Source organism: Trichomycterus rosablanca, chromosome 23 (genome assembly GCF_030014385.1).
Source record: "Trichomycterus rosablanca isolate fTriRos1 chromosome 23, fTriRos1.hap1, whole genome shotgun sequence".
Classification (NCBI taxonomy): Eukaryota; Metazoa; Chordata; class Actinopteri; order Siluriformes; family Trichomycteridae; genus Trichomycterus; species Trichomycterus rosablanca.
Genome location: NC_086010.1, coordinates 7,866,516 through 7,892,155, shown reverse-complemented (window position 1 = coordinate 7,892,155; position 25,640 = coordinate 7,866,516). Strand labels below are relative to the sequence as shown.

Genomic DNA, 25,640 nt, shown 5'->3' with positions numbered 1-25,640 from the left:
GCAACAGACTTTGGTTGTAGTAGGTTTGTAGTTCCTTGATTTGGGTGTGATATTAAGTGTAAATTCTTCGCTTCATCCTAAAAGAGGATGCCAAATTTCTCAACCATGAAACCTTAAAAAAACATTTTTGGTAGTCTCAAAGGTCAGAGTCCATAACACGTTAAACGTTCTGTCCATCGCAGTACAGCAGGTTTGAAATTCTCCATTCCTTTGCAGGTTTAATCATCGGTGGTTACAACAAGTCCTTTAAAATTAAGGATGTTCCTCCATGGGGTCAACCAGCGGGTCCATAGGTGCTTCAGGTCCGAGCTCCGGCTGTTTCAGCCTCTTAATCGTGTTTTTCAGAGCCTGCCTTTTATTGCAGAACCAGACGCGCACCACCTCCCGATCATAGTTCAGTTTCTCAGCGATCTCGGTCATCTCCTGGCCCGAGGGGTGCGTGTTCTTCTCGAAGTGGCTGTTGAGGATCTCCAGAGCCTGCGGTGTGAAAGAGGTCCGGCGCTTTCGCTTTTTCGACGGTTCGCTGCCGATAAACTCGGTCAGGTTCTGCATGCCGGAGCGATGGCGGGCTTCCGCCTCGGCCATCCAGCGCTCCAGCACGGGCTTAATCTTCTGGGCGCTTTTTGGCGTGATGTCCAACTTCTCAAACCTGGCAGGATATAAAAGGCCAGGGTTCAGTTTGCCTGTCAGACTGCTAGCTATAGTGCTCTCTTGGGCTTCCTGTGGTAGGAAAAAGTGGCTTCTCAGGATGGTGTGTCTGGGGGAGAATTGAGAGAGAACAAGCTTACTTCGGCTGCCCCTTCTGGGCCAACGGGGTTTGCTGTCTGACCCAGTTTCTCAGAAAGAGCCTCCTGGTCCGAGCTGCCAACGAGACAGAGAGTTTGCATTCTTTATTGCGTCAGCAATTTCATGCTGGAAGGTTTACGTGGAGTGGAATTACTTTCAAAATTAATTTCATAATTATTATTATTTGTTTTTTAATTATTGTTTGACTCTCTGTGCTCATTTTGCAGTGATGGACTGAGGAGGCTCTTCTACAGACTGGAAAAAAATCAGACACTCCAAATACAAGCAGCTAACTCCAATAATCAAACAAATAATTGGCCGTAAAGTCCATAATTCAGTTTTAATACCACATTATTCCCCTTTTATATGATAAATAATATCACAACATGCACAAAAATATAAATTAAACCATAACATTCATATTTACTGCTTAAATAATTCATTCTAATGCAAAAAGCATTTGAGGTTACATGTATTTAAAGAAAGCAAACACAAAGATGGTAATGTAGACTATGCACAGTAATAATTTGGTACTCTAACATCACCCCTCTGTGTGAGTGAATGGATAAGTGATGCCTGGTGATGGATTGGCACCCTGTCTGGAGTCTATTCAGTCTATGCCAGTCCCACTGCGATTCATATATTTGTGTGCTACTTTTAATTTACACCGATCAGCCATAACATTAAAACCGCCTCTTTGTTTCTACACTCACTGTCCATTTTATCAGCTCCACTTACCATATAAAAACACCTTGTAGTTCTACAATTACTGATGATGCTTTGTTAGCCCCCTTTCATGCTGTTCTTCAATGGTCAGGACCATTATTTGGGTGGTGGATCATTCTCAGCACTGCAGTGACACTGACATGGTGGTGGTGTGTTAGTGTGTGTTGTGCTGGTATGAGTGGATAAGACACTGCTGAAATTGTATTGTGGTTAAGGTACTGGACTAGTAATCAGAAGCTTGCTGGTTCAAGCCCCACCACTGCCAGGTTGCCACTGTTGGGCCCTTGAGTAAGGCCCTTAACCCTCAATTGCTTAGACTGTATACTGTCACAGTACTGTTAGTCGCTTTGGATACAAGCGTCTGCTAAATGCCGAAAATGTAATGTAAATGAAGTTTTTAAATACCATGTCCACTCACTGTCCACTCTATTAGACTGTCCTACCTAGTTGGTCCACCTTGTAGATGTAAAGTCAGAGACGATGTCTCATCGCTTATTGCTACTGTTTGAGTTGGTCATCTTCTAGACCTTCATCAGTGGTCACAGGACGCTGCCCACGGAGAGCTGTTGGCTGGATATTTTTGGTTGGTGGACTATTCTTAGTCCAGCAGTGACAGTGAGGTGTTTAAAAACTCCAGCTCATACCAGCACAACACACATTAACACACCACCACCATGTCAGTATCACTGCAGTGCTGAGAATGATCCACCACCTGAATAATACCTGCTCTGTAGTGGTCCTGTGGGGGTCCTGACCATTGAAGAACAGCATGAAAGTGGGCAAACAAAGCATGCAGAGAAACAGATGGACTACAGTCAGTAATTGTAGAACTACAAAGTGCTTCTATATGGTAAGTGGAGCTGATAAAATGGATAGTGTGTGCAGAAACAAGGAGGTGGTTTTAATGTTATGTGTTCATGTTTATTAGAGCATGTTACGCAATACTTAGTAAAACTACTCAGCCTAGCCCCCACTGCAGTAACATACGGTGCTAAAAAAGTCTCACGGCTGTTGTAACGGACAGCAATGTGAGCATTTATGACTGTATTCAGTGTTCAGACCTCCTGGTAAGCAGCTTCCACCTGTCAGACAGGTTGAGAAAAGCCTAGCAGAGGAAAAAAGGAAGGTTAGCTCTTCCACTCCCGGGCTCCTGAGAGGACATCTTTGATGGGATTGTAACTGGCAGTCAAAGAGATGCCTGGAGCAGTGGCAAAGGCCTGCACTCTTCTGACCCTGAATGCAAGAATACACTTTTCTTAACATCAGGATGATTGATGGCTTCCATGGATGGAGTAAAAACCTGATATTTCACTTTGTGTCTTGGGTTTTGAATTTTTTATGAGTTTATTAATTATTGCATAGTTTTTTGTTCTATTGACCCTCATCAAGTCAGTTTTGTCCTTTTAAGAGGGTATTGCTTGTTTTTAGAACTTTACAGAAAATACTATACAAGCTACAGACTATTTTTGTGGCAATGTTTAAATATTTTGGACCTGGCATTGTAAGAAAAACGAGACCCTTTGGAATTACCCAGAAATCTGAATGAACTGTTTATAAAATGTGGGCTATCCTCACAAAAGATAGTAATAGATCTTTTTTCCCCCTTTTTCTCCCACTTTAGCGCATCCAATTTCTGCCCGTCAATCATCCTCTCACTAATGCTGGTCCCTGCTCCTGATTGGGAAGGACGAGGCTGCTCCACGCCCCCTCCGACATGTGCACAGCAATCGAACATCTTATCACCCACACTTGACGAGTGCAGTGCAGTACAGCGCTGTGTACGGAGAGTCACACCCTCTACCGCACTCCTTTCCCATCTCCGTGCAGGCGCCACCAACCAGCCAGCAGAGGTCGTAATCGCACTAGTCTGAGAGAGAGACCCCATCCGGCTTAATCCCGCCCCTTGTCTGAACAACCGGCCAATCGTTGTTTATGTGGCCGCTCAGCCTCAGCCGGCAAGGCAGAGCTGACATTCGATACGATGTATTCGAGATCTCAGCTCTGGTGAACAGCGTGCGCTTTACCGCTGCGCCACCTGAGCGGCTGTAATAGATCTTTTGGTGTACTTTAGGTTTCTAACCATTGGCAATATGCCTACAAATAAAATAATATTTAGTACTGGTGCCACTTTGCAACAGTGGTAGCCTAGTGAATAGAGCTTTGTGCCATTAAGCAAAAGGTTGTTGGACTGTTGGGCCCTTGAGCAAGACTTTTAACCCTCTCAGCTTCAAGGGTGCTATACGATGGCTGACCCAAACAAGCTGGGATATGTGTAAGAAACATTTAATTGTACTGTACAGCTGTATATGTATATATGACAAAATAAAGGCATTCCATCTACTTTCCCTTGAACTGGGCAAAGAAAACAGCTCTCCAGAAACACTGCTGCACAAAAAATGTTCCAGATGCTTTTTGTTCAGTGGAAAGATAAGCACAGGTGAGTTTTTTTTATTTATTTAGAAGATGCACACTGATACGGTTGGAGGGGGGAGAAAAAAGGCCCTGTAAAGCATGGTGGTGGGTGCATCATGGTTGGTGGATGCTGGACTGCCCTTAGGGTCTAGACCTAAAGTCTAAAATCTAGCTATTATTAAAGAAAAAAAAAATATGAAAGATACAACTAGGTATGATCCAAAATGTAGTAAAACAACAAGCAAAAACTAATTTATTTATTTATTTATTTATTGTAACAAGGTGAGAATTGAAAGCTTGATTGATATTAAAAACATTAAAGAATAGAATGAAGACTTTTATTTGTTATATATACATACACAGACGTACAGTACAACGGAATTCTTTCTTCGCGTATCCCAGCTTGTTTGAAAGCTAAGGTAAGAGCGCAGGGTCAGCCATTGTACGTCACCCCCGGAGCAGAGAGGGTTATAGGCCTTGCTCAAGGACCCAACAGTGGCTGCATGGCAGAGCTGGGACTCAAACTCTCAACCTTAAGTTGATAGCTCAAAGCTCTACCCATTGCAATGCATTCTTGGGGGTTTAAGGGTTGATTTAGAGCTATATTTATTTTAAACAAACTACGAGTGTTCTTCAAAAAGTTTCCGCACTTTTTTAAAACTCTGTTTATTAAGAATTTCAAAAACAAATGACATCACTTTTCTACATGGTCACCTTCCTTTACGATGCATTTTTCCCAGCGTCATACCAACTTTTTAATTCCACCAGCAAAAATGTTTTTGGTTGAGCGTGTAGCCACTGATGCACCACTGCTTTCACATCATCATCACATGAAAATCTTCTTTCCCTTAAAGCTTCTCTGAGTGGTCCAAAAAGGTGGAAACCAGATGGCGCTAAATCCGGACTATAAGAATCTCTCAGTCTCTCAAACACGACACGACAGTTTCTAATGGAAATATTAAAGTGTGGAAGAATTTTGAAAATCCCTTGTAAATCTGATTTGTCTGATTCTGATACAAGTGAATTAGCTGTCACTGCTTTCTACTGAGAAACGTTAACATCACAGACTTTCCAGTGAAGCACGTTTTAGCATCTGCGGCTGATCGAACAACATCTACACGGTTAATCAAAACAGCTTTGATCACGACTGACCATGCACCTTGTGTGATCGCCAGGCAAAGCAGTAAAGCGATGAGATCAGACGAGTAGAGACATCTGTCAGACTGAGTTTGACTGAGCAAGGACCATGAGAGCCCCAAGAGCCTGCACAAGCCAAACAAACCTGTGCTCGTCCTCGTCCTCTTCACCTGCGTTGATGTTAACCAGAGGAAAGCATGTGATGTTTGCCTTTAAACCCTCCAACACTGTCATATACAATGTCATACAAATGAACATGTAATTATATAAAATACGCCTAACTTCATTCTGAAGAACTCAGAAGAACTTGCATTTAGCAGACGCCTTTATCCAAAGCAACTTACATTACAATTACAGTCTGGGCAGTTGAGGGTTAAGGGCCTTGCTCAAGGGCCCAACAGTGGCAACCTGGCTGAGGTGGGACCTAAACGATTGTGACCTTTCGATTGCTAGTCCTGTACCTTAACCACTAGGCTACGACTTGCCCTAAAATTTGTGATTAAGGTTAATTCATTTACCTTTTCGGCATTTAGCAGACGCTTCTATCCAAAGCAATTTACAGTACAGTGACAGTATATTGTCTAAGCAAGTGCGGGGTAAGGGCCTTGCTCAAGGGCCCAACAGTGGCAACCTGGCAGAGGTGGGGCTTGAACCAGTGACCTTCTCATTACTAGTCTAGTACCTTAACCACTAGGCCATGACTGGCCCTAAAATTTGTGATTTAGGTTAATCCATTTACAGTACTGTGACAATATATTGTCTAAGCAAGTGAGGGTTAAGGGCCTTGCTCAAGGGCCCAACAGTGGAGCCTGGCAGAGGTGGGGCTTGAGCCTGCGACCTTTCGATTGCTAGTCCAGTACCTTAACCACTAGACTACAACTTGCCCTAAAATGTGTAATTAAGGTTAACCCATTTACAGTACTGTGACAATATATTGTCTAAGCAAGTGAGGGTTAAGGGCCTTGCTCAAGGGCCCAACAGTGGAAACCTGGCAGAGGTGGGGCCTGAACCTGTGACCTTCTGATTACTAGTCCAGTATTTTAACCACTAGGCTACAACTTGCCCTGAAATTTGTGATTAAGGTTAATCCATTTACAGTACTGTGACAGTATATTGTCTAAGTAAGTGAGGGTTAACGGCCTTGCTCAAGGGCCCAATAGTGGCAACCTGCCAGAGGTGATCCGGTCATCCCGCCCTAGCAGAGACGTGTTTGCTGCAGGCACTGCCAATTATGCCCACTAGATGGAGCCCAGCCAGTTTCGAACCCAGGAGTTCAGAATCTCGGCACAGGTGTGCTAGCGGAATATCCCGCTGCGACACCTGGGCGCCTCTCTTCACATCCTTAATGAGCCGAATTAAGTTACTCTAATTCTGAGAAATAGATAAGGGTTGTAAAAATGGCATAGAATTAGCATAGCGACCCTCCTTCGAGCTAGTTTTAGATAAAAAGTTCTACTTTAAAATGCGTCATTTAAGTTCAGGGTCATCATACTTTAAGTATGATGTGTTACTCATACACTGAACATGTCTTTTGATTCTCAAAAGCCTGTGTTTAAATGTAAAATATTACATTTAACAGTGAAAAGTTCCACTATATAAGTCATGAGTCCAGGTAAGATTAACTATTTAAAATTCCCATTTTTTAGTTCAGTGAAACGTTAAGGCTAGGCCTTTGCTGAATATTTCATCACTAATGCTTCATAATGTTGCAGTACATGTTTTAACGACACTGGAAATTGTTGTTTTTATTAAAAGTCTAGTCCTGTCACATCTCCTTTTGTTAAATGTGTGATGAAAGAACAGCTTAGTAATTATTAACTGCTTTAAAAGCTTCTTGTAATACTAATGTATTTTGCATAAGTAACTCAGTTTTCACAGAGAGACAGGGTACAGCAGAGTAGACACAGGCTCAGATATTAAAAACAGACATTAATTATGCATATTTTCTCTCGTATCTTAATTACTTCTGATTAAATATGAATATGAGTTGTGGATATTACAGGTTGGAGAGCAGTTAGGTTTTAGTAGGACGTTTAGCAGCATATAGACCATTAGCTTTATACTGTATATATATATGACTAGGACAGAAGTACTGTGTTATTAATTTGCTAGTATTTTGCAATTAATTTTATTTTAATTAATACATTTTATGTATTCACTGTGATTACTATTTAAAATTCTACAATGTAATTAAATATCTAATTAACTTAAACAAAATATCAGTTAATATTTTTCATTTAATTTTATTTTATGTTTTACCAGTGCTTTATCCTGGTCAGGGTCACAGTGGTTCCGGCTTTCCCTTTAATCACTGGGTTTAATTTTGTACACTTTATGGCCAAAGGTATGTGGACATTGTACATTGACCTTATTGAACATCTCATTCCAGAAACATTGGCAATAACGTTCCAGCTATAACAGCCATCACTCTTCTGGACCTGCTTTTCAAGATTTTGGAGTGTGTCTATATGAATTTCTGACCACTCAAAAGAACATTTGGCTTTGTGCAGACCACTGGAGTTTCTGGAGTTGAGCACAAGGGTGCTCAAACATTAGAAAAATAAAACATCTGAACTCAGTGATTAGGATGGGTGTCCACATAGTTTAGGCAATAAAGTAAAAGTGTGTTGAAAAGCATAGTGCTCAAACAGACAATCATAATAAAAAAAATATTAATATAAAATTGTAACATAATAATAATAATAAACAATAATAATAAAACAACAACAACAAAAATAATAATCATAAAAAACATAAATAATTGTAATGTGATGATAAAAACAACAACAACAATAATAATAATGAAAATTGTAACATAATAATAATAATAATAATAATTATTATTATTATAAAATAATAATAATAATAATAATAATAAAAATAACAATAACAATAATAATAACAATCATAATAATAATTGTAACATAATAATAACAATCGTAAAATAATAACAGTAATAATAAAAACAACAACATTAATAACAATCATAATAATAATGGTAACATAATAATAAAACAATAATAATAATTGTAACATAGTAATAATAATAAAAACAATGATAATAATAATAAAAACAATACCAACAATAATAATGATAATTGTAACATAATAATAAAAACAACAATAATAATTGTAAAATAATAATAATAATAACAATGATAACTTTAACAACAACCACAAAACAATAATGATAAAAATAATAATAGAAACACAAAATAATAATAATAATAACAAAAAACAACAATAATAATAATAATAATAATAACAAAAAACAATAATAATAACAATAAAAAAAAAACAATAATAATAACTAATATAATAATAAAAACAATTATAATAAAAAATAAAAAATAATAATAATAAGAAGAAGAATCATAAAAATAATAATAGTAGTAGTATTGATGCATTATAATTGTTATTTATTAATTAAATTTATATTTTTATTTATTTTTTTAAACGTAATAGATGCTAAACTGCCTGATCGATCACTACTATAATACTTTAGATACATCAGTGCATATAATATAAGGTATTTAAAATGTGTAAGTAGTAAAGTAATTGCCTTATAAGTTACTTAACCCTTTTTTTATTATAATATTGGCATTAACATGTAGCCCCCAGTTTTCCTTACCTGCAGATTGCAGATTGGCTGTAGGCGGGTCCTTCTGTGGCACTTAGGGCCTGGCCCACCTGAGTTTGCGTCAGCCCCAGAGACAGACGGCGGATTTTAAATGCCTTGGCGAATTCTCGGATCTCCTCCAGATTCACACCATCCACTTCACTGGGTGCAGTCTGAGGATCTGTGAGGTGGATAAAGAAATGATGATAAACCTCATAATCTGATAATAGGCATTTAATAGTAATGATCAGGGGTACTAAATAAACTGATGACTTAGGATTAATGATACAGTAATTTCACATTTAAAAGATAAGAACATGCATTAGCCAGATGTTTATGAGATCTCAACTGCTTTCACTGTGTATGCTAATAATTCTGTTGCTGTGGTAAAAATACTGGACTAGTGATCAGCAGGTTGCTGGTTCAAGCTCCCCACCAATATAAGTTGTCAGGGTTCGGTGTCTGAGCAAGACCCCTAACCCTCAACTGTTTTCACTGTGTATTCTAACAAATCTGTTTCTGTGGTTAAAGCACTGGATTAGGGATCAACAGGTTGCTGGTTTATGCCCCAACACCACCAAGGTTCCACAGCTGGGCTCAAATATGGCTCAAATATTGGTATCTTGGCATTTCCACTCTTTGTCTCTAAAGTGACCTTATATACAGTAAACCTTAAAAACAGATTGGATTTATTTTCTTCAATATAAATAGAAAACCTAAAGACCTCATTTTTTTTTTATCTGAACAAATTAAACATTAAAGCGTTTGTAGCTCTGGGTCACTGATTTTTCCCTTCCATTCAACCTAAGTTCTCTGAAGTACCAGCCAAGGATGCTGAGGTAAACACAGTGTGGCACAGAAAGCTGTACCATGGCAGCAAATTGACAAAACGAATAGAGAATGGCAGAGGTATTACGTACGTTTCGACACATAAAAAGGGGGAAAAAAATAAATAAATATGAAACAGACCATCGGCTGTGTTCACAACAAGTCGATCAATGGCGACTTCCTTCTTATTGAATTCAAAACTCCATCGCAAATGCCTCTGAAATTGCTTTAAGGCAATTGCCTGTGACAAATGAGAATTTATCTGAGTAAAGCAGTTTTTTTAAGTAATGTCGAGGCTGTGACAGGCATTGGCGGGTGATTTATATGTGGAGGCTAAGCGACTCCGCGCACGAGCCTCTGTTTATGATCTTCTTGAATACACACAAAGGAAAATGCATAAAAATGAACTCATGTTCAGCGACAGATAAATAAGGAAGGAAATAGCAGCAATGCCACAACGTTTTTTGGTTTTTTTTTTCCAGTGAGTGTTTTCAGTTGCTCAATATAACAGCATGTTGTAAGAAAAGTCATATTTATATCCTTTCTAACTGTAAAACTAGCTTTAATCTCGTGCAATATCATGGCAGCTTAAAGAATATCCCGTCCTCTTTGTGGGGTCTATCAGTATGGTAGAGATTGTCCACAGGACAAATCAACAGTAAAGTCAATGTAACCAAAACAAGCAACAATCTGACAAAGAATAAAAGACCCAAGACACATGCGCAGTAGCCAACTGCATCTTTTCACCTGCACTAGGCGAGTTCATATGTGGATCAGCTTTGTGTACAAAGAGCCTTGACCCTGTGCAGATGCCATCAATCAGCCAGCAGAGGTCATAATTGCATCAGGTATTAAGTACCTATCTGGCTTTCCACCCTGTATGAACAACAGCCAATCGTTGTTCATGTAGCCGCCCAGCCTGCCGGATGGCAGAGCTGAGTTTCGAACCGATGAGTTGTTTTACCGCTAGCGTGTTTTACTAAGCGGCATGAAAGACCATTTCTAATGCACTGAACAAACCTCAGAGCTATGGGCTAAGACAATATGAAATTACAACCACGCAGCCTTGAACAGGCCACCTTTAAAAACCTCAATCAGCTGGAGAAGCACTTGTAAGAATAACTGTTTTGACACCAGTCCTTCTGATTGAGCTGGATCATGAATCGAATTAATTCAAGTTGTTACACCAAAATGCCATTACTTGAAGAAGCAATTGGTAATAATTTCTTGCTATATAAGATATTTCTTTGGGTTATTAGTCAAATTAATATGAATCCTTGGGAGAACATTTTAGAGAACCTTTTTAAGAAGAAAAGATAAATACTTAGTAGATTAATACTTCAATTAATATCCAAGGCACTGAAGATGCCAGACCTTGATAAACATCCATGAAAGACCTTAAATCTAAAAAAAAATCTTGTTTATATTGCTAACTCTTGTGTGTATCTTGTATGTGATTTGTACTTGACCCCTTTGGACTACAGTTTGCAGTATTCATACAGATTTCCTTATTCCAAAGGCATGCAAAGTCAACACATAACAATCAACACTTTACTAACCTGTAACTTTTATTAAAGTTATAGCATGCAGTAGTGCAAGGGTACTTACTGCTAACTAGCTGGCCCACGCTGAGAGCTGAGGATGAAGATGAGGAGTTTGAAGAAGATGACGAAGGTTGGTGGAGAGGACTTTGGCTGTGGGGCATTCGCAGGAGGCCTGACTGAGAAACAGGCGGAGTCGGCTGGGCCTGAGCAGCCTGGGGAAGCTGTCAAAACATTATAACATAAATCATTAAAAAGTAAGCAATTTCAAATCAAGTCAGCCCTGTGGAGCTCTGGTGTATAGATAGAAAGATGGATGGATGGATGGATGGATAGATTAGATAGATAGATAGATAGATAGATAGATAGATAGATAGATAGATAGATAGATAGATAGATAGATAGATAGATAGATAGATAGATAGATAGATAGATAGATAGATAGATAGATAGATGGATAGATAGATGGATGGATGGATGGATGGATGGATGGATGGATGGATGGATGGATGGATGGATGGATGGAAGAATGGATGGATGGATGGATGGATGGATGGATGGATGGATGGATGGATGGATGGATGGATAGATAGATAGATAGATAGATAGATAGATAGATAGATAGATAGACTAAACAGTAGACTTAACTAAACAATAGAATGTTAATGGGTATATAATTATGCATATTTGTTTGAGGTAGAAAGTTATATGTAAAGTGCAGGTGCAAATGGTAATAAATGATAATAAATAATAAATAATAGGTCCAGTGTGTAGTTCAGGGTGTTAGTGGTGTTAACGGTGTAGTGTTGTGTTCAGTAATATGATTGAGGTGGTCATATGGCACATATGCCCCTGTATCTCCTCGAATATGGCAGAAGGTGTGGCGATCCCTGATGATGCTATGTCTCCGATTCTAGGGAGCTGTGTGCCAATGATGCGTTGAGCAGTCTTAACCAACTTATGTAGGGCCTTCCTGTCAGCCACAGTGGAGCTGCCGTACTGCACTGTCAATGTCATATAGTAATAGCTGGTTGCACTTAACACTTAACTTAGTTATTTTAGTCCTTTACTCTAGGCACAGAAAAGTCACCAGTTATATCAATCGTAATCACATATGAAGGATTAGGAAACAAAATCACAAAGTTAAAGGCCATTATAGAACTTGTTATACCAACGAATTAAAAAATCTTAGTTGCTGTATGTAAGCAGCACACATATGTGCAATAAGAACTAAAATTCTTGATTGTCCTTTTTTTGGCAAAGAAATATGTGCTCTATTTATTGATTTATAACCATAGTTTCAGAAATCTCAAGACTGCTATGACATAAATGAGAGTTTTACTTTAACTGCAATAGACAGAACTAGACTGGTCGAAATGCTAATACAAGTGTCTTCTTACCAAACTCTTTCTCTTTTAACCATTTCTGTCATATCTGAACAATGCCTACGCTTTTCTATCGGCCCTCGATCCTTAACGTGAATCGCAGACGCACCAGCTTAGCGAAAGCAGCAATCAGAAATCCGTCGGTTTTATTTACGTTTCATGCACAATTGAGTTGCTTTTACAAGATCAACACAGCAAGTGTCTTAAAAAAAAGTGTTATTCTCTAGCACTATTAATTATACTCTCCAAAGAGCGTGTGTGTTTGCGTGTGGCGAGGGTGTTTGTTTGGACGCTGAGCGATGTCAGAACGAGCGTCGCATAGACTGTCAAAACCGTCGACAGCTACGGGGGAATTATCCACCAATCTGCGGAGCTCCCGAAGCCGACTGTGTTTGACAGACATAAATTACACAGAACCATAAACATTATTACAAATGCATTAACGTGTTCGCACGAGTGATCAAACGGCCTATGGAAGTGACACATGACACCTCCTAGAGAAATGAGGTTAACCTGCGTGTAGTTTTTTACGCTGAATGAACATAAATTGTAGGGCGGGACGAGGAATATGGTCAAGTTTTATATGTGTAATGGATGAAAAAGTGTGTGTGTGTGTGTGTGTGTGTGTTTATGTGTGTCCTGTCAGAATAAGTCAGTTGAAGGCGCTTATTCAGTGGAACCCCTGCTGAGAGGAGTGTGGAAGAAAGGATTTCAGTATTTCACACACACTTCAGACACAGTGGATTTTAAGTATTCAGACCCCTTTTATTTTTTCTGCATTTTACTGTGGAAATTTGATTTTGAATGGATCTACTTTTTATTTATTAAATCTAATTGTCCAGGGTGTTACTGTGTGCCTTGCGTCCATTGAAAAGCTGGGATAGGCTCCAGCACCCCCCAGCGACCCTAATTGGATAAGCAGTTAAGAAAGTGAGTGGGTAATTACTTAATTATACGTAATGATAAGAAGAATATGTGGAAAAACTACAAAAAATCCAAAATTTTGTAATTCAACCCTTTGCTTTTACACTCCATATTAGAACCCAAGTTGGTCAACCAGAACTCAATCAGAGCCCAGCAGTTGCAATTTGAATTGATTGGACGTAGTTTGGAAAGGCACAAACCCGGTTCTTTAGGGGCCCACAATATACATCGCACCATAAAGACAAAACAAGCCATTAAATCCAAGGATCTCTCTGTGGATCTTGGAAATTAAAATCTGGCAAGGAATAGACCAAGGCAAGGATTTAAAACAATATTTAATGCTTTGATGGAAGAAGTCAAGTCAAATGTATTTGTATAGCACTGTTTACAATGGACATTGTCTCAAAGCAGCTTTACAGAATCCAGGACGAACAGACCAAAGAACCCATGTTGAGCAAACCAAGGGTGACAGTGGCAAGGAAAAACTCCCTTAAAAATACAGGAAGAAACCTTGAGAGGAACCAAACTCAGCAGGGACCCCCCATCCTCCTTGGGTGACCTGGAGGATAATTGCAAAGAAGCCTGTTACCACCTTAAACTTTCCTAACATTTGCTGTCTGGCCAAATTGGATATCTGGGCAATGAGGGCCTTGGTCAGGGAGGTAGGAAGGAACCCAACAGTCACTCTTAAAGAGAAGGGACCCCCATGCTCCTTGGGTGAACTGGAGGATACTTGCAAAGGAGCCTGGTACCACCTTAAACTCTCCTAACGTTGGCTGTCTGGCCAAATTGGGTATTTGGGCAATGAGGGCCTTGGTCGGGGAGGTAGGAAGAAACCCAACAGTCACTCTTGAAGAGCAGTGACCCCCATCTTCCTTGGGTCACCTGGAGGATATTTGCAAAGAAGCCTGGTACCACCTTAAACTTTCCTAACGTTTGCTGTCTGGCCAAATTGGGTATCTGGGCAATGAGGGCTTTGGTCGGGGAGGTAGGAAGAAACCCAACAGTCACTCTTGAGGCAAGAGTGTCCACTGTTGAGTTCTTTAATCGGCATATAAAGGACTCTGGGAACAGATTCTCTGGTTTGATAAAATGATGAATGAACTTTGGGCAGAACAACCCAATCAGTCACCCAATTATCACCTGGGTAACATAATTTTTAAGATGTAACATAGTAGTGGCAGCTTCTTGCCATTGAGGTGCTTCTCAGTGGCAGGGACAGGTAGACTGGTAAGAATTAAGGAATGGACAAATGCAGCCAAATACATGGAAATCCTTAAAGAAAACCTCTTGTGCAACCTTCATCAACACTTGAGTGGCTTCAGGGCAGGTGTCTAAACGTCATTGAGTAGCCCACCCAAAGCCCAGACATAAACATCAAACATCTGTGGAGAGACCTGAAGAGGACACAAATACTCACAATGGGGAAAATCTGAATTAAGAATGGGAAAAACTGCCCAAATCCAGATGTGCAAAGCTTATACAGTCCTCTCCAAGAAGACTTGCAGCTGTAATTGCTCCCAGAGGAGCATGTTTTCACTTCATCATCATGGGTGATAAAGTGTAGACTACTCAGTAAAAAAAGGCAGTTATATACAGTAGATGTAACATTATGGCATCATTCCTCACCTGCTGTCCAGGTTTGATTGGTGACAGCGTGATTCCCTGTGTGTTAATAACAGGCAGGATCTGATTCCCGATCACCGTGGCGATGATCTGACCCTGTGCATTGGTCAGCAGCTGCGGCGTGATTGGCTGGACCTGAAGTGAAGAGGTCCCACCTCCGGTTTGGCTCGACGGTCCTCCGGAGTTTGACATCAAGGGAATTGTACCAATTATCTATCAAAATAAAGAAAAAGGAACTGTTATATAGTTTACTCAGAGATGTTTTAATGTACCTATTGGGATACAGATTCCAGCAACTAGCAGTAAGTCCAGCGCCACTGTCTGGCAGGTGGTTGTAAGCACTATTTCACCTATTTGAAAGTCATTGTTAGGGTAATATTAATATAAATTATGAAAAATGGACAACAATAAATATATTAATTTTATACTAAAGCACAGGACCACCAGAGAGCAGGTATTATTTGGGTGGTGGATCATTCTCAGCACTGCAGTGACACTGACATGGTGGTGGTGTGTTAGTGTGTGTTGTGCTGGTATGAGTGGATCAGACACAGCAGTGCTGCTAGAGTTTTTAAATACCATGTCCACTCACTGCCCACTCAATTAGACACTCCTACCTAGGTGGTCCACCTTGTAGATGTAAAGTCAGTGACAATCGTTCATCTATTTCTGCTGTTTGAGTTGGTCATCTTCTAGACCTTCATCATTGGTCACAGGACGCTGCCCATGGGGCGCTGTTGGCTGGATATTTTTGGTTGGTGGACTATTCTCAGTCCAGCAGTGACAGTGATGTGTTTAAAAACTTAATCAGCACTGCTGTGTCTGATCCCCTCATACGAGCACAACACACACTAACACACCACCACCATGTCAGTGTCACTGCAGTGCTGAGAATGATCCACCACCCAAATAATACCTGCTCTGTAGTGGTCCTGGGAGAGTCCTGACCATTGAAGAACAGCATGAAAGGGGGGTAACAAAGCATGCAGAGAAACAGATGAACTACAAAGTGCTTCTATATGGTAAGAGAAGCTGATAAAATGGACAGTGAGTGTAGAAACAAGGAGGTGGTTTTAATGTTATGGCTGATCAGTGTATATATATATATATATATTCTCTTCATGTTTTCTTTTTCAATACATTCCCCCAAAATCATTTAATTATCAAATAATTCCTATAACATTTAATAACAAATGTAATGTGAAGTACAGCAGTTCCTGTAACTGTAAAGCTCGCCCACACTGGGCTTTAATTTTCCTAACGTTTAGGCTCATCAGTGTAAAATGACGCCAACACAGTGTGCTGTGAAAATTTGTGTGCGTCATGAATTATGTAGATAAATTATTCAACCTGGGGCAGGCCTTAAGTCACCCGGCTATTAACAACGCTTCACTTTGCTGCATGTGTCCAATCAAACCACACCAACCCCCCCTCCCCAACCCAATTCACTGTAGAGGTGAAATAATAGCAATGAAGTGGCAGGGGGGAAAAAGCAGATCTGTGTTGTGTAATTCATCCTCTGCACGGCTCATTTGCCTGTGTTGCTTCGCGTTAAGCGTCGCATAATTTATCTCTCTCTTGTCGTCGCTCTTCATCTCACTGTCGCACTTTATCCCTTCCTCAGCACTCGTCCCTGCCACTTAGCATATTTCATTGTGCCGGGTGGCAATGCTAGTGTCTCAGGAGCTGTTCTGCTCAATTATTCATCCTCATTGAGCTAAGTGGCTGTTCTAACACTCGGGAACAGAATGGCGATGACAGTCAGGTCTGATATGCACTATTCATTTGATGTACAAAGATTTGTCTGCATTATGATCACACCTTTTAACATATAATGCTGTGTCAGCTTGGCAAAACATGTCAAAAATACAACAGTAAACTATCATAACATGTTCCAATTCATCCTGAATTTTGGAACAGGGCTCAGTGCAGGCAAGAGGAGCTCCTCTGCACCAAACTCGTCCTGTAGTTTATTTTTCATTTAACTGACTTTATAGCAATAGGTGTGACTAAAACACCTAAATACAGTGGAACCTCGATTTAACAGACTAAAAGTGGGGAACACTGGTCTGTAAAATATGCTTGTTCAAAACAGCAATGGGGAGAGTATTTATTATTCTGATTCTGAAACACTGCTGGTGGCTACTGGAGCAGAGCTGGTACATAACTAAGCACTAGAACTAATGAAGCATAAAACACAGAGAAAAAGGCAAGAACAAAGAGAGCCTCCGAGCAAAACAAAACTTATCACTCATGTTAGTTTGTTTATTAGGATTTTAACGTCATGTTTTACACTTTTGGTTACATTCATGACAGGAAACGGTAGTTACTCATTACACAAGGTTCATCAGTTCACAAGATTATATCGAACACAGTCATGGACAATTTAGTGTCTCCAATTTACCTCACTTGCATGTCTTTGGACTGTGGGAGGAAACCAGAGCACCTGGAGGAAACCCACGCGGACACGGGGAGAACATGCAAACTCCACACAGAAAGGACCCGGACTGCCCCACCTGGATATCGAACCCAGGACCTTCTTGCTGTGAGGCGACAGTGCTACCCACTTAGCCACCATGCCACCCCCTATCACTCATGTAAACAGAGAGACGACTATTCGGTTTTCCTAATTTTGTCTGTTAAATCAGAAATGCGTTAAATAGAGGTCTGTTAAATCGAGGTTCCACTGTAATAAATGAATAATTAGGAAGGGTGTCCACATACTGTATTGCTTTATTAGTTCAGGCATGTCAGGCCCAACAGATGTATAAAATCAATGATATAAAACTAATTAAATACTTTTAACTCTGTGGCAACAGTTTGGGAGAAAAGCACATTTACTATTCCAGGATGACTGTACACCTGACTACAAAGTGAGGAGTCTGGTGTGGAGGACCTCCAGTCGCCTGCACAAAGGCCATAATGTCCACTGCTTTGGAATAGGACGTCCAACGAGCTCATGGTCAGGCGTTCCATAAATGACATAAATAAGTAACATAAATTATTGTAAATCTTTAAGGTCAACAACAATTTTCCTGCTGCCTCTTTGCTAGTGGTATATAAAGTATAAAAGTACACAGTTTTGGGACAGTGGTAGCCTAGTGGGTAGAGCTTTGGGCTATCAACCGGAAGATTGGTGGTTCAAATTCAGGCTCTGCCATGCAGCCACTGTTGGGTCCTTGAGCAAGGCCCTTAACCCTGTCTGCTCCAGAGGCACCATACGATGGCTGACCCTGTTCTCTGACCCAAGCTTCCAAACAAGCTGGGATATGCGAAGAAAAAATGTCATTGTACTGTACAACTGTAAATGTATATATGACAAATAAAGGATATCTTATCTTATCTTGTATCTCACCAGAAATTTACTTTAATAGAAGTAAAAATCACCTCTTAGAATATTACTTAATAATAATAAAAGTCTTGAAGTATCTGATGTTTAATGTACTTAAGTATCGAAAGTAATTTTCTGATATTAAATGTACTTAAGTAATAAAAGTAGAAGTACAAGTAAATGCTGTTAATAAAAACGCAAGCAGGATAAGAAAATCAATGAATGAATATTCTAAGAAGTAACTTTTACTTCTATCAAAGTAAATTTCTGGTAAGATACATGTACTTTTATACTTTATACACCACTGTAATTGAACCGTCTATATTTCTTCTTTCTTTTACTGTTCCCCTGTCACTGATTTGTGAGAAATGTCATCTTTTTCCTTTCAGCCAGGCCAATCTGGAGCGTTCGCCATGGTCACCCGTCAATATCCCTGCACATTTACTTCCCATGTGCCCTTGTTCAAACCCAGAATAGGTTAGCAAGCCATATCAAGGGGGAAAAAAACCCCCAAGCTTCTATTACTGTCAAAGAAACAAACAACATAGTGTTTGTAGTGAAGATTATATGTTCAGGGATGCTGTATGCATCATACATATCAATTATATGCACAATATATGCCCACAGTAAACGGGCAAAGTGTTTCTTAACAATAAGTGGGCTTTACATACACTGAGGAAAATCTCAGAATATCTCCATCTTTTTTCTCTAGAAAGTCAAAGGCTCAACTTATCGACCATCTTTGGATAACAAAGAAAGCATCAGGCTACGACGATTTGCTGACAAATTACAAGGGACCGCTTGAACAAAGCTGGCATGGCCACAGCGCAAACAATGGACAAAAGGCTAAAAGCTTGACACTTCAGAAACTGCTATTTACAGTGATAAAAGTAGCATCCGCCACCATTTTCCTCAGAGAATGAACCACAAAATAACTCCCACAGGCTTCCTTTAAATTTAAGTGCAAATACTCAAGCATGAAAAAGCAGACCTCTGAACTCCAGGCATCTTTTTCCTCAGCATGCAGCTCATCCTGAAGAATTCTGAGCTCAGAATGGAATGCAGGGTACATGCAGTTGGATTTTATTTTAAAATAATCAATACAAATCATATTGTACAGTTCCTTATCACTTTTCTCCAGGTCAAAAAGCCATCCTCATGAAAATATTTAGGGACAAGCCGCTCAGGTGGCGCAGCGGTAAAATACATGCTAGCACACCAGAGCTGGGTTTTCGAATACATCGTATCAAATCTCAGCTCTGCCTTCCGGCTGGGCTGGGCGGCTGCATGAACAAAGATTGGCTGTTGTTCATAGGGTTAGGGGCAAGTCGGATCATGGGTCCTCATAACTGGCTGATTGATTGTGCCTGCACAGGGCTGAGGAAAAATGCTGATCAGGGTGTGGCTCTCCGTGCACAGTGCTGATCGGTATATATGAACTCGACTCGTGCAGGTGAAAAATGCAGTCTGTACTGAGCATGTGTCGGAGGGGGCGTGTGTCAGTTGAGAAGCGTCCTCAGTCAGCGGTGGAGGGTTGAATCAGTGGAGGATGCAATCAGGGTAATTGGACACGACTAGATTAGGGGAGAAAACTGGGGATATATATAAATTTTCTGTTTTTCTATTCTATTTTTCTATTTTTTTTCTATTTTAATAGAAAATTTATATATATATATATATATATACACACACACACATATATATATATATGTATATATATATATATATGTATATATATATATGTATATATATATATATATATATATATATATATATATATATATATATATATATATATATATATATATATATATTAGGGCTGTCACACGATTAAAAATTTTAATCGAGATTAATCGTGATTAAAGAACAAAATTAATCGCGATTAATCTCGATTAAAATTTTTAATCGTGTGACAGCCCTAATATATATGTATTCATCTCAATTAATCGCAAACTAATAATTAAGTGAAATTTGAACAGTTATGCACATTGTTATTGCAAGAACGTGTTTACCAATAAAACATTCATAAAATTTGATAAAATTATTCAATCTAAATTCATTGTAGAAAGCACATTATCTGACAAAAGTGAGGATCTTTTCCTGTTCATGACCCTGACACTGAAAACAGGTGCACCAATCATAATGTTTTGATCTAATATAAGGCATCAATAAAGCATTAAAACACAGATATGATTATTTCATAGATCTATTAAGAAAACCCTTTAATACTGTGTTTGTGCAGAAAGAATACTGGGAAATACTGTTCTAAATTACCATTTAAACACCTATAAATACCTGAAACAGTCAAGTTAGCAAGCATTATCTGTAAGTAATTGACTGTAGCTATAAAAAAAAGTGTTAATTAAAACAGTCCATGTAAACGCTTAGTCCATATAAATATCAGATACGAATGTGTTTTTAGAAAACTACAAACATCACAAATATAAATCATGTTTATAACCATGTGATAGAATAACCTGAATAAACTGTAGAGATGAAACATCACACAGAGTTTCACTTTTTACCGGAGGGGGAGGAGGCGGAGCTACACGGTTTTGATGGACAGGTCTAGCAGCCAATGGAAATACTCGTTACAAAGCTTGCGTGGTTTCATTCATCTTTTCATTAACACGTAAAAAAAGTGAAAACCGCTAAAAGTAGTTTATCATCGGACAGTTCATGCGCTTTACATCCTAATTCATTTGAAATACAGTTAATTACCACAGAGACACACATGCATGTGGCACAAACAGCCAAATAAAAATAGTTAGATAAAAAATGTTAATCTTGATTAATTTTTTAAATCGCGATTAAAATTTTAACGCGTTAATCGCGTTAATTAACGCGATTAACGACAGCCCTAATATATATATATATATATATATATATATATATACACACACATATGAATCTTTTCTCTGACCTGAATTAGATATGAAAAGGTTGATTTGAATTGAACCAGGTAGTCTGATCTGATCTGAGGGCCTGATTTTAACATGATTAGCATGATTGGTCAGCGTCCCAGTTTTGGGATTTCTTAACCCAGGCGCCCCTGTTTTGGCTTGTCTGTGGTGAGATGATGGGGGCTAAAAAGCTGACCTTGTCATATTTACGAATGCTGCCTGCAGAATTGTTCTATCAGTCGCCAGAGGCTTGAACGATGGTGCTTGTCAGAGCGGAGCGCTATCTAATGAATCATCTTATCACAGGTGCACACCGCTCCCATATTAAAGGAGGTGAACATGTGGTCAGTTTGCACTTTCATGCCACAAGCAGGACATTACCATTTTGTTTATTTCATTTTTTTCCTTCTTCCTTCTGGTTTTCCTTCTCCCATTTCTGGTCGCCATAAGAAAATTCTCGTGCATGTGACCACACCCATAGTCTTGATACTAAACATCAGTAATGAGCTCTGCCTGTGTGTAGACTATAAAGGTGCCCAGAGGGGCTCAAACAAATGTATTGCTGTTACTCTTTTTTTTTTTTTTGATGGACCATGCTGTGCGGTTGCGCCGTGCATTCATGCTGTCATGGCCGTCTGACACAATCAGGTCATGGAGATGGTCTACGCCAAGGGCTACAGGTTCTGCTCCTGACTTTATTACGGCAGCCTATTATTTAACTTGAGCTCTCCAAAGCACTAGTAAGCTTTTGAGCCAGAGCCCCCTCCTTCTACCCCTCTTTTAGCATTAAAGACACTAGTACATGTCTCGAACATGGCCAGATGATGCCTCAAACATACAAAAAAATGAGCATGGAAAAGAACCTCAAATAAGATACAGAGACCAGATTTGTTTGTTATTGTAGCTTTTGGGTTTAAGTTAAGTCGGGTGCAGAAAATATAATAGACACACTGACTTAGGATCAGTCTAAAAGGAGCAGATAATCCTCTGAGCTAACAGAGCTCTACACTCGGAATAAGTACTGACTTGATCTATGGGTAAATGTCATGGCAAGCATTTTAAGTGTTTATTTTTTTGCTATTAATTATGATGTTTTACATTATTATACAGTTTAAATACTTCATAATAAATTTATTTGAACATTACCATTACCACTGAAGTCTAAAGTTTACATGCACATATGGGACATGTATTTTGTGGCAGTCTTGGGATTTTAATGGCTTTATATGGCAATTACAATTGCTATGACTTTATGACTTATTTCACAAATCCTAGCACTGAAAAAACACATTTCAGAAGGTAACCGTCCTATAGCCTGTATTAACTGTGAGCAGCCCCAGTTCTGGACTGCTAGCGCCGGCCCTGTTTGACCATTGAATAACAGGTAAAAGCAGGGTAAAAAAGTATGTAGAGAAACAGATGGACTACAGTCAGTAATTGTAGAACTACAATGTGTTTCTATATGGTAAGTGGAGCTGATAAAATAGACAGTAAGTGTAGAAACAAGGAGGTGGTTTTAATGTTATGGCTGATCAGTGTGTGTGTGTGTGTGTGTGTTACTGTACTGACCTGTCCCTGTGCATTGGTGACCAATTGCCCTGTGACCCCTTGCAGGTTAGGTAGGGCATTTCCAAACACTTGTGATCCAGCTATGGAGCCCATTGCTGCTGCTGCTACGGCTGCTTGGCTGGCTAGAGGATTAAGCTAAAACACAAAAACACACAAACACAGATTTAAATGTTCTTAATCATCCAGGTACCAGACTGTCTAGATTTGGACAATCAAACTGATTGGGCTTGTAAAATGCTTCAAGGACTGATGAACCGCAATTTGAGCTCAGACTCAAATACAGGTCCAATATTTAGCAAAGAGGCTGTTGTGTGGTTGATGTCTGTTGTGGTCCTTGTCGCATTTTTAAACCTGTTTCCTTTAAACTTAGATATTGATAATTCCCACTTACTGAGACAGGTACTAGACTGGGAGGGTAAGGCTAGCACATGCTTCCTCTAAAACATCTAAGGTGCTAACCTGGTCCATACCAGAGATGTTCACAAGTCACAAAATGCGAGTCAGAGTCAAGTCACGAGTCTTTAGGCTAGAGTCCAAGTCAAGTCACAAGTCTATAGACTAGAGTCAGTGTCAAGTCACGAGTCAATATAATATACACAAAACATATATTGGAAATGTAGTGTAGAAATAAACAAATAATATGTAAGTTCAGATAAAAACAACAACAGATTAGCGACTGTATTTTGCTGTTTTACTTAGTGCCTTTACTTTCCTAGTCATTGTGTAAATGAATGTAATTTCCGTAACAAGAAGGTACCAGTTAAAAGCTTAAACTGATACATTTTGTTTTAACTGCAAAACAAAAGCGCTCGATAAATCATGGCACAGTTACCAAAATCCAAACACAGCAAAAAAATCATAACCACTGCTTACCTTAGCTTATGTTCTTCCAGATGCTGTTACATTTATAACCGTGTGTCCCATTAGGAATATAATCCGTTATTTTGTAAATGTGCTTATAATTAAAAACCTCCAAACTTTTCCCGGTTGTGAAGTAAAACACTAACTCGTTAGAAAGCCAATCAAGCGTTTTATTGACACATCATCTGTGTGACGCAAACTGAATAAATGCAAATAACAGCATTTCTTACTAAAAATTTAAATCAGAAGGTCTGATTGGTTCAGAAAGCACTCTTTCAACCATTAGTGCCAATTCTGTAGGAGCGTTCCATTCACCCCAGTTGTTCCTGTGAAGTGCACTATGTAGGGTATTCCACAATTTTAAGTCAGATTCAAATCCAAAGGTAACGAATATGTTCAAATATATATATATTTGTCACACATAAATAATGTTAACACATGCTGATGCTAGGGACTTGCTGTTTACGAGTCATTTTTTTTGCGAGTCATGAGTCGAGTCCAAGTCATTTGAAACTAGAGTCCCCATCTCTGGTCCATACACACTAGCTCATCGTAGCCCAGGAAAGGCCGGTGTTGAAGAAGTAGGGGTGACAGGAATGCTATCCTTTATAGAAAGAGCTGGACCAAGCTCTGAGCCAAGAATGGCTTATCACACCTGCACTCTCCAGTTGACAGAGCAAATTATTTGTTGTTGTGCTATTCAGAAGCTAAAATCACATATTTCTAGAGTGTATCTTCAAAAAGGTCAGAGTACAATTTTAGGGTGCAGCAAAATCGATCATTTTAGTCTACAGTAGTGAAAAAAAGACTACCGGATCCTGGAGGGACTGGTGAGTGTAAACCTACTCACAAAGACACACACATACCCATGACTCAAACACACACAATATTGTTAGAGCTAATAAATGAAGCTAACGTTCTATCAAGTTGTCTGAGTGGTGAGCTTATTTGGAATCATAAGTGGCAGACCGGAGCCTTTTATTAGGTTGCTAAAACAGATCAAGAGCACACACAGTCTGCTCATAGGGGGTCCAATTACAGAAGCAGAGAGAGAATTACAAGCTCAGAGCTCCATATTGCTGGTATCATTTTAAAATCTTATTTATAGACAAATCATGTAGGAACATGTAGGAACAAAAAAATGATTGCGTCATGCTTCCTCTCCACCAATGCCGATCCCTGCTCTGATTGAAGAGAACAAAGCTAACCCACGCCCCCTCCGACACGTGGGCAGCATGCCGTATGCATTTTATCACCTGCACTTTGACGAGTGCAGTGCAGCTCAGCATTGTGTACGGAGAGGACACACCCTGAGAGCACTCTTTTCGCATCTCTGTGCAGGTGCCATCAATCAGCCAGCAGAGGTCGTAATTGCACCAGTCATGGGAGAGAGACCCCATCCGGCTTAGTCCCGCCCATATCTGACAGGACAACAACAGGACAATTGTTGTTCATGTGGCCGCTCCGCCTTAGCCGGTAGACAGAGCTGAGATTCGATACGATGTATTCGAGATCCCAGCTCTGGTTCCAGTGTGTGATTTTACCGCTGTGCCACCTGAGCGGTGGAACAAAACAATGTTTTAATACCAGTTGCGTCAGAGTCTGACACATAGACAAAAAGATAAGGCAGTTCTAAAACTGATAATAGTATATTTTAAAAGACCATGGGGTCATTAACAACTTAACTGAGTAATTCAGTCATGCTCATATTTGGGTATGACCAAAGCATCCAGAAATTACATAGCATTAAATAAGCAAGGATGTACTGTATAAAGGGTTGCCAAAACATCAGCAAAATTCAACATTTCCACACCAAGCAATTGCTGGAATTTAAAAGCTCTTCACCTGGGCCACTCAGGTGGCGCAGCGGTAAAATACGCTAGCACACCAGAGCTGGGATTTTGAATACATTGTATCGAATCTCAGCTCTGCCATCCGGTGAGGCTGGGTGGCTATATGAACAACGTTTGGCTAATGTTCATCCAGGGTGGG

General features: G+C 39.5%; 1 protein-coding gene across 1 annotated transcript in view; it reads right to left on the bottom strand.

The window, feature by feature from the left end:
• Positions 1-252: 252 nt before the first annotated feature.
• The window catches only part of pou6f2 (POU class 6 homeobox 2), a 107,438-nt gene continuing 82,050 nt past the window's right edge, over positions 253-25,640 (bottom strand). Inside the window, exons 5-9 of the mRNA XM_062985573.1 lie at positions 22,788-22,922; positions 14,988-15,197; positions 11,117-11,273; positions 8,693-8,861; positions 253-757 (exon numbers count right to left, since the gene is read on the bottom strand). Coding sequence (XP_062841643.1) covers positions 253-757; positions 8,693-8,861; positions 11,117-11,273; positions 14,988-15,197; positions 22,788-22,922 — 1,176 coding nt within the window. The remainder of the gene's footprint in view (positions 758-8,692; positions 8,862-11,116; positions 11,274-14,987; positions 15,198-22,787; positions 22,923-25,640) is intronic.